General features: G+C 40.5%; 1 protein-coding gene across 7 annotated transcripts in view; it reads right to left on the reverse strand.

Moving 5' to 3' along the window:
- Positions 1-12,849, reverse strand: part of SLIT2 (slit guidance ligand 2) — a 419,653-nt gene that overhangs the window by 49,707 nt on the left and 357,097 nt on the right. For all 7 annotated transcript variants that reach the window (XM_034771222.1, XM_034771220.1, XM_034771221.1 and 4 more), the window contains 4 exons: positions 12,478-12,549; positions 9,496-9,659; positions 585-709; positions 344-441 (listed from right to left, as the gene is read on the reverse strand). In XM_034771222.1, the coding sequence (XP_034627113.1) occupies positions 344-441; positions 585-709; positions 9,496-9,659; positions 12,478-12,549 (459 nt within the window). The remainder of the gene's footprint in view (positions 1-343; positions 442-584; positions 710-9,495; positions 9,660-12,477; positions 12,550-12,849) is intronic.

The following is a 12,849-nucleotide window of genomic DNA, read 5'->3' on the forward strand; positions in this document are numbered from 1 at the left end:
AACAGCTGAATTGTGAGACTTTTTCAGCAGGGATCTAGCTAGCTATTAATTAACATAATGGAGTCAATACTATGTTGTCTTACCCTGATATGCCTTGACTAATCACATTTTTTTTAAACAGTTTTAAGTCACTTTAAGCTTTCTGAGGACAGAATTTTTTCCTAATACTTCAGAAGCCCTGAAAGACTACTGCTGTGGTTTTGTATTTATCAACAAATATCTCCTCTCCTCATTACTCTCTAGGATCCAAAGATTAATAGCCAAAAGATTTTAGTTTTCCTTAACAAGTAGTTCAATCTCAGTAGACTTTTCTTTTGTTTTTATTGATGAAAAAAAACGCTACCAGAATCCATCTTTTTCTCCTTCTTTTAAATGGCAAGTTCCACCATGTTGGCAAGGGTTACTGATGCAGGCATGAATTGGAATATCGCAGTCCTGGCCCTGCAGACAGAACAACAAAATAAAAGATAAAATAAAACAAAAAAAACTGGTGGAAGCGAGCAAAAAGAGACTTGTTTTCATGACTGGGGAGAACAATGAAGCTTATATTTTCCTCAACTCTCTTCTCACCACCCAGTACATACCTTGAAACCATATGGGCAGGTACATCTGTAGAAGTCAACAGGATCATTGTTACAAGTGCCATCATTTTTACATGGATTTGATAAGCAGGGACTACACTTAGCAAGTATATTAACATCCACAGGCCCTTAAAGGAAATACACATTTGTTAGTCAGAAACTAACATCTCTCATCATTTCTTTATTTTTGACAATAAACTTGTGTTAATTTGCTTATTTTCTACTTATCCTGGTATTTCTGCATATTCCATATGCAGGGCTAGCCTTAACTTTTTTTTTTAAATCAAGATTGAAAACATTTGGCCTTCATCCTTCCTTTTCCAACACTAAGGGGAAAAAACATCCACTGAACTATTTCATCCTCCTTTCTCCCCAACTCTAAAATTAAATAAATCATTTGCATCTACCATCCTCACACCCTACTCTGTTCTGACGGAAATGAACAACAACACAGTCTCAGCTCATTTGGCTCTTAAAACCAGAATGTCACAGTTTTCTGACTTGTCCCTAGTGGTGTTACAGAAAACAGTGTTTTGTGCTGTTTTCCATTTTGTTTTTTGTTTTAAACCATATCAACTGTACACCTGGAGGATCTACTGGCAAGCTCAGCAAGTGAAATTATCACCGGTTGCATAAGCATAGCGGTACCATGGGACCACAGCGCAGAGGTCAGTTACAGAATGATGTTACCACCCTACTCTCCATGAAACCTCCAAGTGAACAGCCCTCTATTCTAGCCCTCCTCTACAGAAAGCCATGTTTATGTGCAGCTTGAGATTGTGGACACTCGTGCATGTGATTAACCTACAAGCAATGTGACTGCACTGTCACCGCATGCATACGCCTACTGACTCAGATTGGAGCTGGTGTCCATGTTTCTGTTCACCTTCCCTGCAATTCAGGTGAGCACTGTTTGTTAGTTAGTGTATTCAAGTCCACACTAACAAAATTGAGCAACTAATACTTATGAAATCTGAGGTTTTGTAATGTCAATAAGCTAAGAAATTTGTTGTGTACTCCCCAGAATATTAAAATACTTCACAGTTGCCCTTTTTGAATTTTTGGAGCATCTTAAAAAATGTACCTTTTCTTGTAACTTTTTTTGTGTAGAAAAAAATTCATCTAAACCAGGCAGAAATTATTAAACAGTTAACTGGGAGCCTGAAAATTTCAAAACACATTTTTCCCATGATTCATTTTCTAGTTATGAGTTGGGTTGGCTGGATTTTTGTTACATGATTGAAGTCACAGGCTATTTTTTCTTTATATCCAATTAGCAGAGCCTAACCCATGGTTTGTCTTCGTAGGCCCGTGTGGGAGATGGGACCAAAAGAGAACAGAAGGGCAACTGGGTCTGTCATTTATTAAGAATGCCTGATAAGTGTAGCCAACCATTGGCCCACTCTCCTCACTATCCAAGTTAACAACAGTAGGTAAAGAAGAGTCTGTCTCAGAGTCTAAGTGAGGTGAGGAGGACTGCGTGGGGATGGAGAGCCATAGGGGGCCCTCCATGTTTTGATATTAATCTAAACTAAACACCAAAACTTTTGAGTTTCCTATGTTATTAAGTTTACATGTGGCTGTTCAATCCTAAGGCTGGTTTGCTGCACTATTTTATGTGTTTTCCTATGGTGAGGTTGGATTACTGTGTGCTCTTGAACAGTAAATAGTTATTATGAAGCAGATGTTTATAATGAGGAGTACTGTTTAATAAGCAATTTTATAAATGGACAAGCTAGTTCAGTGCTTGTATCGTAGTTTTGCGATTGTAAAGTCGAGGCTTGCATTTGTCTTATTTCCTTTGTAGTCCCACACAAAGGGTAAAAAAATTTAAAGCTGAAAATAAGAATATTTTGTTATTCTGAAAGTCACAAATAAGCAGAGGAAAGTTGAAAATTGTAAAATACTCTACATCTCAATAGGGTAGGAAGCCAAAAACACCTTGTCTTTCCTCATCTCTATTATGCAGCTGAGGGACAGTTATATTCAGCTGCTTTGTTACAGGCAAAAAGTAATCTGTGCTTGCTTGGGTGGAACAGCCTGAAAAAGAAACATTTTTTTTTAATTTCCCTGAAACATCGATGGTGCCTTGCAATAAAGAAGGCAAGTTGACCTGTGACTGCTCCTTCCCAATATTATTTTACACAACTTTCATTTGCTAATCTTCAACCTGTCGCTATTTGCAATAAACATCCTGCATAAGTAACTTTCATTGAGTAATGCCATGGCTTCACATTGAAACTATTGGGAAGAGATGCTGGCTGGGGATCAGGCCAGGAGAGTTGTTTAAATCTGTCTGTTGCTGCTGGCCCTTCTGGCATGCGTCATGGAAGCCTTCTTCCCTTGGTGTAATGCAGGATTGGCTAACCCAGATGCAGAGCTGAACACACATCTTTGTGGGTGCTAGATCAACATTAAAGGAAAATTTGGGGGGCACAAAATCACTTAAAATGCAAAGAGACTTTTCATGTGGGGAAAAAAAAAAGATCTAATATTAACAATAGCTTTGCCAGCGAATCAAAGACACTTCAAAGATGACTTTGGGCATAAGGCTGGAGAATTTTATCATTTAAAATAGTTCACTGGAAGGCTGTTTGTACCAAATAGTAAATACATTACAAATCATACTCCATGTTTTTCTTGCCAACCTGTGTGATAATCAAACATTTTTTGGGAGGTTTTTTTTACAGCGAAGAAAACATCTATGGAAAGGAGCTGAAAAGCTATGCCATCATAAAGATATTGTAGAGTGTTCTAGCACAGAAGAAGCTGACAAAAGTTTACTCTGAAAACTGCTGGCGTTGGTGTGCTGCTATGCCAGAGCTTGTATGACAATGTAAAGAAATAAAAATAAAAATAAGCTACAGTAAGGAGAGGTGGTGTTTATTAGCAATGACACAAACTGTACATGGATCACTGACCATTCTTGTCTCATCACATTATTTCCAACAAGAAGTGTAAAACTAATTAAAGTTCCTGTTATACAGACAAACAACAGAGCTATGCAAGTTGAAACAAATGCCATAAAATTATCTTAAACGTCCTGCCTGAATGACTGTCAAAAGACTTGATGGTTAAATCAAGCAAATATGGAGAAAGTGGGATGTACTGATTAAAAGCAATTGGTAATTTATGATCCTGTGCTGTAACACTTAATCTTTACTTCCTCATCTCTGCTGTATATCTTACATAACTGACACACTTTCCTTTCCTGCTTATGTAACAAAATCTTACTGTCAACAATTTTGGTTATCTTAAAATTAAAAAAAATAGTATCTATAGTTTTGATTCTTCTCTGAAGTTCTTTGATCTAAAAATCTAAATGGAAATCCTGTGAGAAGAGGCTGTTTTGGGAGATTTCTGGTAATCTGTAGTGTTGGATCAGAAATATCAAAACAGCAGCTAAGGCCAGTAAGTGTCACAGTGTGTGAAAAAGAAGAAATACCATTTTTTAATTATTTCAAGAAGTGTTTTGAGCTTTCGGTGAAATTTCTGTCAGCTCGTTTTATATAAACCAATTTACCGTACTCTAATTAGACAGAATCCAACATTCTAATTTTCATTGTATAATGTGAATTCAGCTCAAAGGATAAAAACACTATGTGAGTAAAAAAAGTAAATAAAATCTCATTTACAGAAGGCTATTACAAATCAAATAAACGCCAGTTGTCACCTTTAGGGCCACATCTAGAGGTCCTGCTCCTATTCCTGCTGATTCAATGGGAGCAGAAACAAATCCTACACTTTTCTTTTATATCCTCCTGCTCTCCTCCTTTATGCTGTTCTCAGTTTCCTCTCTTTACTGCTCCTTTCATCTTGGGTACATTTTCAAAAGTGCTTAACTGTTTTAGGAGCTGTAGCGGGGCGGCCTGGCTCCCAGGCACCCCAGGAAGGGACGAGCCAGAACAGCCGCCAGAGTGGGCGGAGCCACCACCGCCTGTCCCCGCCCCCCGGAAGTCAAGGGGCGGGACAGGAAGTATAAAGGCCAAGCCACAGCGCTCAGTAGCTGGCCGGCAGCGGGAGAGGACAGATGCTGGTGCCCGAGCTCCCGCGGGCCTGAGCCTGCTGAGAGCCCGGTATCCTGAGGAGGACTGGCCGAGCCTGCCGAGAGCCCGGTATCCTGAGGAGGACTGGCCGAGCCTGCCGAGAGCCCGGTATCCTGAGGCGGACTGGCCGAGCCTGCCGAGAGCCCGGTATCTGAAGGAGCGGTCGGAGCTCCCCCCCGCCGAGGGCCCAGAGGGAGCGACGAACCTACCTGCTACTCGGGGCCCGGAGGAGCCCATGATCTGCGACCCAGCAGACGAAACTCAGGAGGAACAGGTACCCATGGAGGAGGAGAGGGGAAGTGGCCCGGGGATAGCAGACCCCGAACCCATGTCAGTGTGTTGCGGTCAGGATCCCCACTGACTGCGCGGCAGACGGACTGCTGCGGATAGGGCCCCGGGCTGGAACACAGTGGAGTGGGTGGGCCTGTGTTCCCCCCTGCCACCCCGCGCCGGGTGGCAGTCTCTCCTCCTTCTTGTCCAAGGGGCCTGAGCCTCTGACAGACTATTTGCTTGCTGCCCCCCGCCCTGACCTAGGGCCTGGGCTAACCCAAACTGACTCAGCCCCTGCTACAAGGCCTGGGCCTCTGATTGACTATTGGTTTGCTGCCCCGCCCTGATCCAGGGCCGGGGCTGTTAATTGTATGCTCAGCCCCTGCTTAAGGGCCTGAGCCCTGAACTGTTAATTGTGTGCTCAGTCCCTGCCTAAGGGCCTGAGCTCTGAACTATCAATTGTGTGCTCAACCCCTGCCCAGAGGTCTGGGCCCTAACGGTTGTTAGCTTTGTAGCGGGGCGGCCTGGCTCCCATGTGCCCCAGGAAGTGACGAGCCCCACCCCGAAACTACTACAGGAGCCTAAGGACTTGTCTACACAGCAGGGCAATGCATTCTATGGGGGTCTGATTTCTAAAATACACTTTGTTGTGCATTAACTGGTCCATACAGACCATGCTGGTTTGAAACAGTACTATGTTAAAGCACACTGGAGAAACTTTGGTGAACACCAGCAGGATTTACACAGACCAATTAATTCACAACATATTAGTGTGCTTTATATACCACAGCCCCATAGAATGCATTACCCCACTGTGTGGACAAGCCCTAACTTACAATTTCAAAAGTGACTTAGACACGTAGAAGCCTACATCCCAATGAGACAGTAGTTAAAGTTGTGCCTGATTTTGCATTATAAATACTTATTTCAAACTGAAAAAATTGATTCACCTTTTTTAAAGCTATAGGGTTACAAAAAAGAAGGGGAAGTTTCAGATACTTCTAATTCAACTCTTGCTCAAATAACATTGTTTTTAAAAATATTTTGTGCCCACATTAAATTTTAATGTAAACATGAGCTAACATTTTAGAGTATCTGTATGTGTAGATATAAATGGAAATAAAACAAAGGTTGGTTAAGATAAATAATGTGAATGTCTGAGGCAAGACCGACAGAGAAAGAAAGGATATATCTTTCTACATTCTGTTGCTTAGCTAACATGTTTTAAATAGTTCTCAGATGTTTGTTTACTTTGTAAACCATAACAGCAGTGAAGGGGTAGCTCTAGGACCCAATTCTCATTTGCACTATGCCCTTTCACAACCTCTCTGCAAGTGTAAAGGGGGCTTCATGTAAAGAAGAATCAGGCCCATAGGCTACTGCTCAGTATTGTACATTATATAAAAGTCCCACAGTATGCGTATATACTTTACTCACCAAATAAATCTGTTAAATACTGAGGGGCTTTTGTATAATGTAGAATACCGAGCATGTAAGATACTTACAGTCTATTAAAGGAAAAATAATGTGAACAAAAACCAAAATTAGCTCACAAAGAAATATGTTGGAAGATAAATTCTTTTTAACCTTGACTTAACTTGTACCTAGGAGGTCCTTTTATCTCTAATATATGACGTAATCCTAAATGTCCACACTGAGTTACATTTCAACAAAAGTTGTTCCTAAAGTCACCAACTCCAGGCCAATGCAATCACACTACAGTGGTAACCATCATTTCAATAAGGTAGTTAATTTTCAATCCTAATACAACAGGCTATTTAGGATACCACGGTTATTTATATAGTGATATTGTACAACATATAACAAAGTATCACCCATAAACTCATCCAAGAAAAGAGGGGGGGAAAACAAACAGTAAACATGCATGTTTTAGGAAAGAAGTCTGCTTGAGGTACATGTAGGGAAGGTCAGAAGGTCTAGTCTTAACCAGATAACCCATTCAAGGGCTATTTACAACCTTACCTGGTGTGAGAAAACCACAAGGCCCTGGAATCTCTAGAAGCAGGGCATGGATTGTGAAAAGCCAAAAGTAAAAGATTGAGAGTCTGTTAGAGGTATGTATAAAAATAAAAACTAGAAAAAAAAATCCTAGGGAAAAATAGCCTAAGGAAAAATGTAATCAGGAGAGGTCCCTATAACTTAAAAAATAATTCACCAGCTTCCAATGATTCATTTATGTGAACGTTTACCACTCAGAAGGGATTTTCACTGGAAGAGTTGTTTTCCATTGGATAGTAACTAGCTGTTACATAAACCAACCTCAACAATACATTTTGCTTTCAATAGCAATCCAAATACTGATAAGAAGGAATTACCTGCAATTCTTGTTCTCTGAATACATACATTATAACAGATTACCATTCTTGGGTCTGTGCACCTACATGTGACCAAAGCAGAAACCCTGAACTTCAAAGTTCCAAATTCTTGGTTCCAGCAGGGGCATCTTGTACAGAACACATGTTCCTCCCAATGTCCCTGCTGCCAGATGCATTCTATGCAGAAGGATAAATTACTTATATATGAATGGGAAAAAAAACCCTGAATAATGAAGACAAAATGTGTTACAGGGCCTTCAACTCATTGCGGAGGGTGGTGATGACTGGTGATCTGTTATCATGTGCATCTTCACAGAATGGCAGCTGCGGGGAAGTAATTCTAAAGACACCCATCATAACAGATCCCCACTCTTGAGTGATAAAGAAGCTCCAGAAAATTTGCTATAAAATAAATACACCTGCAGGGGTGAAGAAAGGAAAAGCTGCAATAGGGAACAGAAGAAAGTACAAGCAAGATGAGCATACCTTGAACAGTAACACTAAAAGATGAATAGATCTAGATATATAGTGAGTGAGTGTGTGAAAGAAGACACTTCATACATTTTAAAGTATTCTTATTTTAAACAGAGATCATTAAAAAACCTGACAAAATTAACTGTAAAAGGAGGGGGGAGAAAAAGATCCCCCCCGCATACCCTACCCCTCTACACAAAGCCTGGAAAGAGTGTTTGTTGTACTAGTAGTACAGCACATCTCATATCCTGTCTAGTTATAAGCATGTCAGAAATAATGCTTCGCAAATGTGTATAGAGAAATCCATGTGGATGCTTTGCAAATCTCCTAGTCAGAACTAGATGATTTGTTTGTGGCAGCAGATTTGTCTCATAAAGAACTGGCCTTGACATGACCATAGAGTAATAGTCATGTCAGGCTATAACAATAGTTATCTTAGGGACAGCAAAGCATAATGAATTAGTGTAAAATTCAACACAAACAGGTTAGATGTCTAATAGCTTTAATTTACTAAAAGCCTAGTGACCTTCCGACAACACCCAACTTGTGGAAAAGAGCCTCACTGAGGTGAGCATGCTGGAAAATGGAAAAAGAAAAATGTCCTGATGATCAACTAAGGTAAAATTCTATAACTATTTTAGGAAAGAATGTAGGATGCATCTTTAGCACCACCATGTCTTTGAAGAATTTGCTAAGAGGTGAATCAGTCAATAGAGCTTGAAGCTCACTCAGTCTGTAAGCTTAAGTCACTGCCACAAGAAAATAGCCTTGCATGGAAAAACTGAGCTCACATTTATCAAGCATCTCAGGAGGAGTTATCAATTTAGGCAGGCTCACTTTAATAATCCCATATTTATGGTTCTTTTTATTGGGTGCTCCAAAGTATTTAACTTTAAGAATCTAAAGACGAGGGAGAGCAGCAAAAGTGCTCTACACATTTAAAAGTTTTAAGAAAAGAAAAGACCAATATGTAAAATAACAGAAGTCCTGTTTCACATAAGGGCCAAGAATTAGGATAGCCTAAGACCTTTGAGCCACAAACCTAGTCAGATTCATAAAAAAGACTGAACTGCTATATGGATAACAATAACATCCAGATTGATAAAGTTAATGTGAACAAAAAGAGTATTGGTGAGGAGATAAAACATTAAAACAATCTCTAAACTATTAGGGAATAGGATGAGACCATCATGGAGGGCAATTACCCCACATTTCTCTGCTGTGGGGTTTCTTGCACCTCCCTTTGAAGCATCTGGTGCTGGCCACTGCTGGAGACAGGATACTGGATCTAATCAAGTTTGGCAGTTCCTATGATGCAGCACAAACTGCAAGGCTCAGACCTAATAATCATGGAAATGTTTACAAGTTTTGCTGGAAATATTGAGAATGAAGCACCAGAGGTTAGTGAAACTATATTCTTAACTATATTAATAAGATAAGTGTTATAACAGTGTCAGTTTGAGACAGGTAGCAATGCAATTTGGGATAATACTTAACTGTGAACCAGAGAAGCTTCTTCTACAACTTTTGTCAGAAAGGAACTGGAAATTGGGACACTTACAAGAATTTATGCTGCGTAGGTTGAGATGCTCTTTGCTGGAACTAATGCCTTTAGAACTTTGAGTATGAGGAATATCCACCTTGGTCTTGCCCATGACAAAGGACCCAACAGTGAAGATGGTATGATGAATATCTTTAGAAAGTATGGGATTATTCTATCATTTCACAGTTCCACTATTCCACTGTAAAATTTCAAAATTTCACATCATAAAAAACATAAAACAGTACCTTGGCAAGTAAATTTTTTAGATGGAGTTGTGAGAAGTAGTTTATCTGCCATTTCTCCAGGACCAGCACAACGTGCAATACCGGGTTCTTTGTATTCTGACTTTACCCAGTCAGACAACCATTGCATGTTACAATCACAGTACAGAGGATTTGCTCCAATAGCACTGGGGGGAAAAACATAACAGTTTTATGTGCTTGCTTTGTATAACAAAAACAAATCTGTGATCAGCAGAAAACTCCTGGAAGCTAAATGCGCTACATGGATTACCTGGATCTTGGCTTTGAAACTAGGACTCAGCAACAAACTTTGCCAGAATGCTAGCCATTGTTCCCAGTTACATTAATATGGATTTTGGAGAACTGATGCTAATGAGCTCAGTATCACCCTTTGTACTTAAATGGTCAATGTATTTGAGTTTAACAAAGAGCGTCTGAAGCTGCAGAAATTTTGTAATGGGAAGTTAAGTTAGCCAGAGGATGAAGTAAAACCCTTGCACTCCTGTGGTTCTTCAACTGGGGCTTAAGGCCACCCTGCAAAAAATGGGGGAAAACCATTAAAAAAACATACTTCCCTCTTCCAGTTCAAGGCTGCATGCCATGCATAAATCATTTGCTTTTACCTTTCTCCCCACAAAACTGCAATTTATTATTTTCTCTTTGGAGCTCTGCCAATGAATATAGACCTATCATTACTGATCTCATCAGAGAGCTCCTCTACATGATTATATAAGGAGATTCCATGAGTCAGCTCAGTGCTTATGGCATCAGTAGCAGTCAGTAGAGACAGGCCTGCTCCTGGGGAGGGACAGAACTCTGCCACTAACCATCTGAAGTAATGCAACACTTTAGCAAGTTCCATTGAATCATTATCCCCTCCGTGGGCCCTATAGAAAGCCTATTTATCTTGAATTCAGCTGGATGTAACTGTTAAAATTTTATTTTTTGTAATAAAGAAATTTGAGCACATTTTATTGTTTCAAATATTTTAAAAGATTTTCTGAATTACTCAATTTATAAAGTGTCTTCTTTAACAGTCAACGTTTTCCTAGCAGACAGCACAAATGTTCTTACAACTTGCTTAGGCAGGAGCAAACAGTTTTGTGGTTAATGGAGAGGATATATACAGTGTGTCACTTTATAATAGTAATGTACCCCCGGTTCCCACTGTGCTGCTATGAAATGAAGCTATGCCACTGGTTTAAAGAAAAAAATCTGTCATGTGTCCAGCATTTCAATAGGCAGTCCTGGAAATGCCTTCAGTATTCTACGGCCCTTGAGACTGTCCCACATCCTGATCTCACACCACCGGACCTTCTGAGAAAGTGAGATAATCCCAGGAAAAATGATCAGAGCATGGCTCAAATACCATGAACAGAATGAAGACTGCAGAAATGCTCCTCATTCTGCCTGACCAAGCAGGAAGCACTTCTGTGATTTACTCTGACGAACCCACTCACTCAATCAGGCTGAATGGGGAGCAATAAAAAACAAACAGATCCAGTTCTATAGATACTTTTAAGCTCCTTACTCCCATGTTACATATATGAGAGGTATCCCCCTCCCTACTATTGTTCCAGAGAAAAAGAGGAAATGGTTCTTCACCCATGAGAGAGAGAAAATGCTCTCTGCCTTCTCAAGAGAAGGGTGATGCTTTCAGCTTCAGACTGAGGGAGAGAAATATCCCCTGTTAGGAAGAGAACAAGAGGAAGAACCAAGGCCAGCGCAACCCATTAGGCAACCTAGGTGGTCGCCTAGGGCGCTACAATTTGGGGGGCGGCGACCGCAGCGGTATTTCGGCGGCGGGACCTTCTGCCGCCTCTGTGTGTGGGGGGGGGGGGGCATTTCGGGGCGGGACCTTCCGCCGCGTAGGGCGGCAGAAAAGCTGGCGGCACTCCTGGGAAGAACATGATATAACTTTCTCCTACCTAGAACCCATGGTNGGGGGGGGGGGGGGGGGGGGCGGCATTTCGGGGCGGGACCTTCCGCCGCGTAGGGCGGCAGAAAAGCTGGCGGCACTCCTGGGAAGAACATGATATAACTTTCTCCTACCTAGAACCCATGGTGGAAATAGCTGAAGTGCATAAAGCAGTCACCTCTCCAAAAAAGCAGAAGTATACTCTGTCTGCTGACACTGTCACACAATGCTATGTCACCACGAGATGGCACAAAAATGCCACCAGGTAGAGCTGAGATGTGGGGAATTACTCTACTCAAAAATCAAAATATAGGGAAGTCTAACATGATTGCCAATACAACAGGCAAACAACTTTTTTGTGGGGGTGGGGGTAAGGAGAGGGTCAAACTTAATTGATCATCCATGTTTTTAAAATGCTTCCAAAGAGCACGAGCAAAGATACGTATGGCTGCCATCTTGGAATCAGGGAAGGGGAAGACAAAAACTCAGAGGATTAAAGTACAAGATAAAGAAGCCACTTTGTCATTTTACTTTGCATGTACACAAGAAATTCCTTTCACTCTTCTTTCATAACCTCCATCTCCTACTCCTTTCCAGTTCCTCGTGTCGGTTTCATCTGTCTTCATGCCCATGTGTCATCCTGATAGCAGCATTTGAATGAATTATAAATAAGGATGACACCAAAATTAATCAGTACCCTTTCAAATTTCTGTGACATTCCCAGATGCTGAATATGTCTGAGCATAAAGCTAGACCATTAGTTGCTTACAGCAAAACAAAAACAGATGACTCCATATTCAAAGACACTTAAAAACTGCATCTGTTCAACAATGTCAAACTCAGGTACACTTGTATGCAGTAATATATCCTCTCCTCCCCTACAAGGCTCAGATTCAATATCTTCCTCTAAACTCCAATGGTTCCAATTCACCTTTGCTCTTTGTAGCTCACAGAAAACTGAGCAAAATAGCACAATGTTACTCTAGAAAAAAGTCTTTCCATTAAATGCTGATCCAGGCAAGAGGTCAACATACATGTAAGTAAAAAATATATGACTGAATACTCACAGATGTGATAATGCTGAAAGATCATTAAAAGCTCCTTCAGGAACAACAGAAATATCATTGCCATGTAAAGACCTAAGGAAAAGAAAATAACCAAAATAGGTATTATTTTTCCTGTGGAAGCACAAGTGAACTTGCTTTGTGTTATTTTTCAACAACTATAGATGCATGGATCTCAGCAGTTCAAATTTGCAGGCTTGTGATTTTACAAACTTGATTCAGTTTCACATTCAATTTCAGTTCCTGTGCATTTGCAGCCTTCCCAAGACCACCTGCCTGCCTCTCATGTTTTCATTCTGAATTCGGACTAAAAATTTAAACGGTTTTATTGTTTAATTAGAATTTCGCTGATTGTGTTTGTGCTCTTTATTTGCT

The sequence above is a fragment of the Trachemys scripta genome, chromosome 5 (assembly GCF_013100865.1).
Source record: "Trachemys scripta elegans isolate TJP31775 chromosome 5, CAS_Tse_1.0, whole genome shotgun sequence".
Classification (NCBI taxonomy): Eukaryota; Metazoa; Chordata; order Testudines; family Emydidae; genus Trachemys; species Trachemys scripta.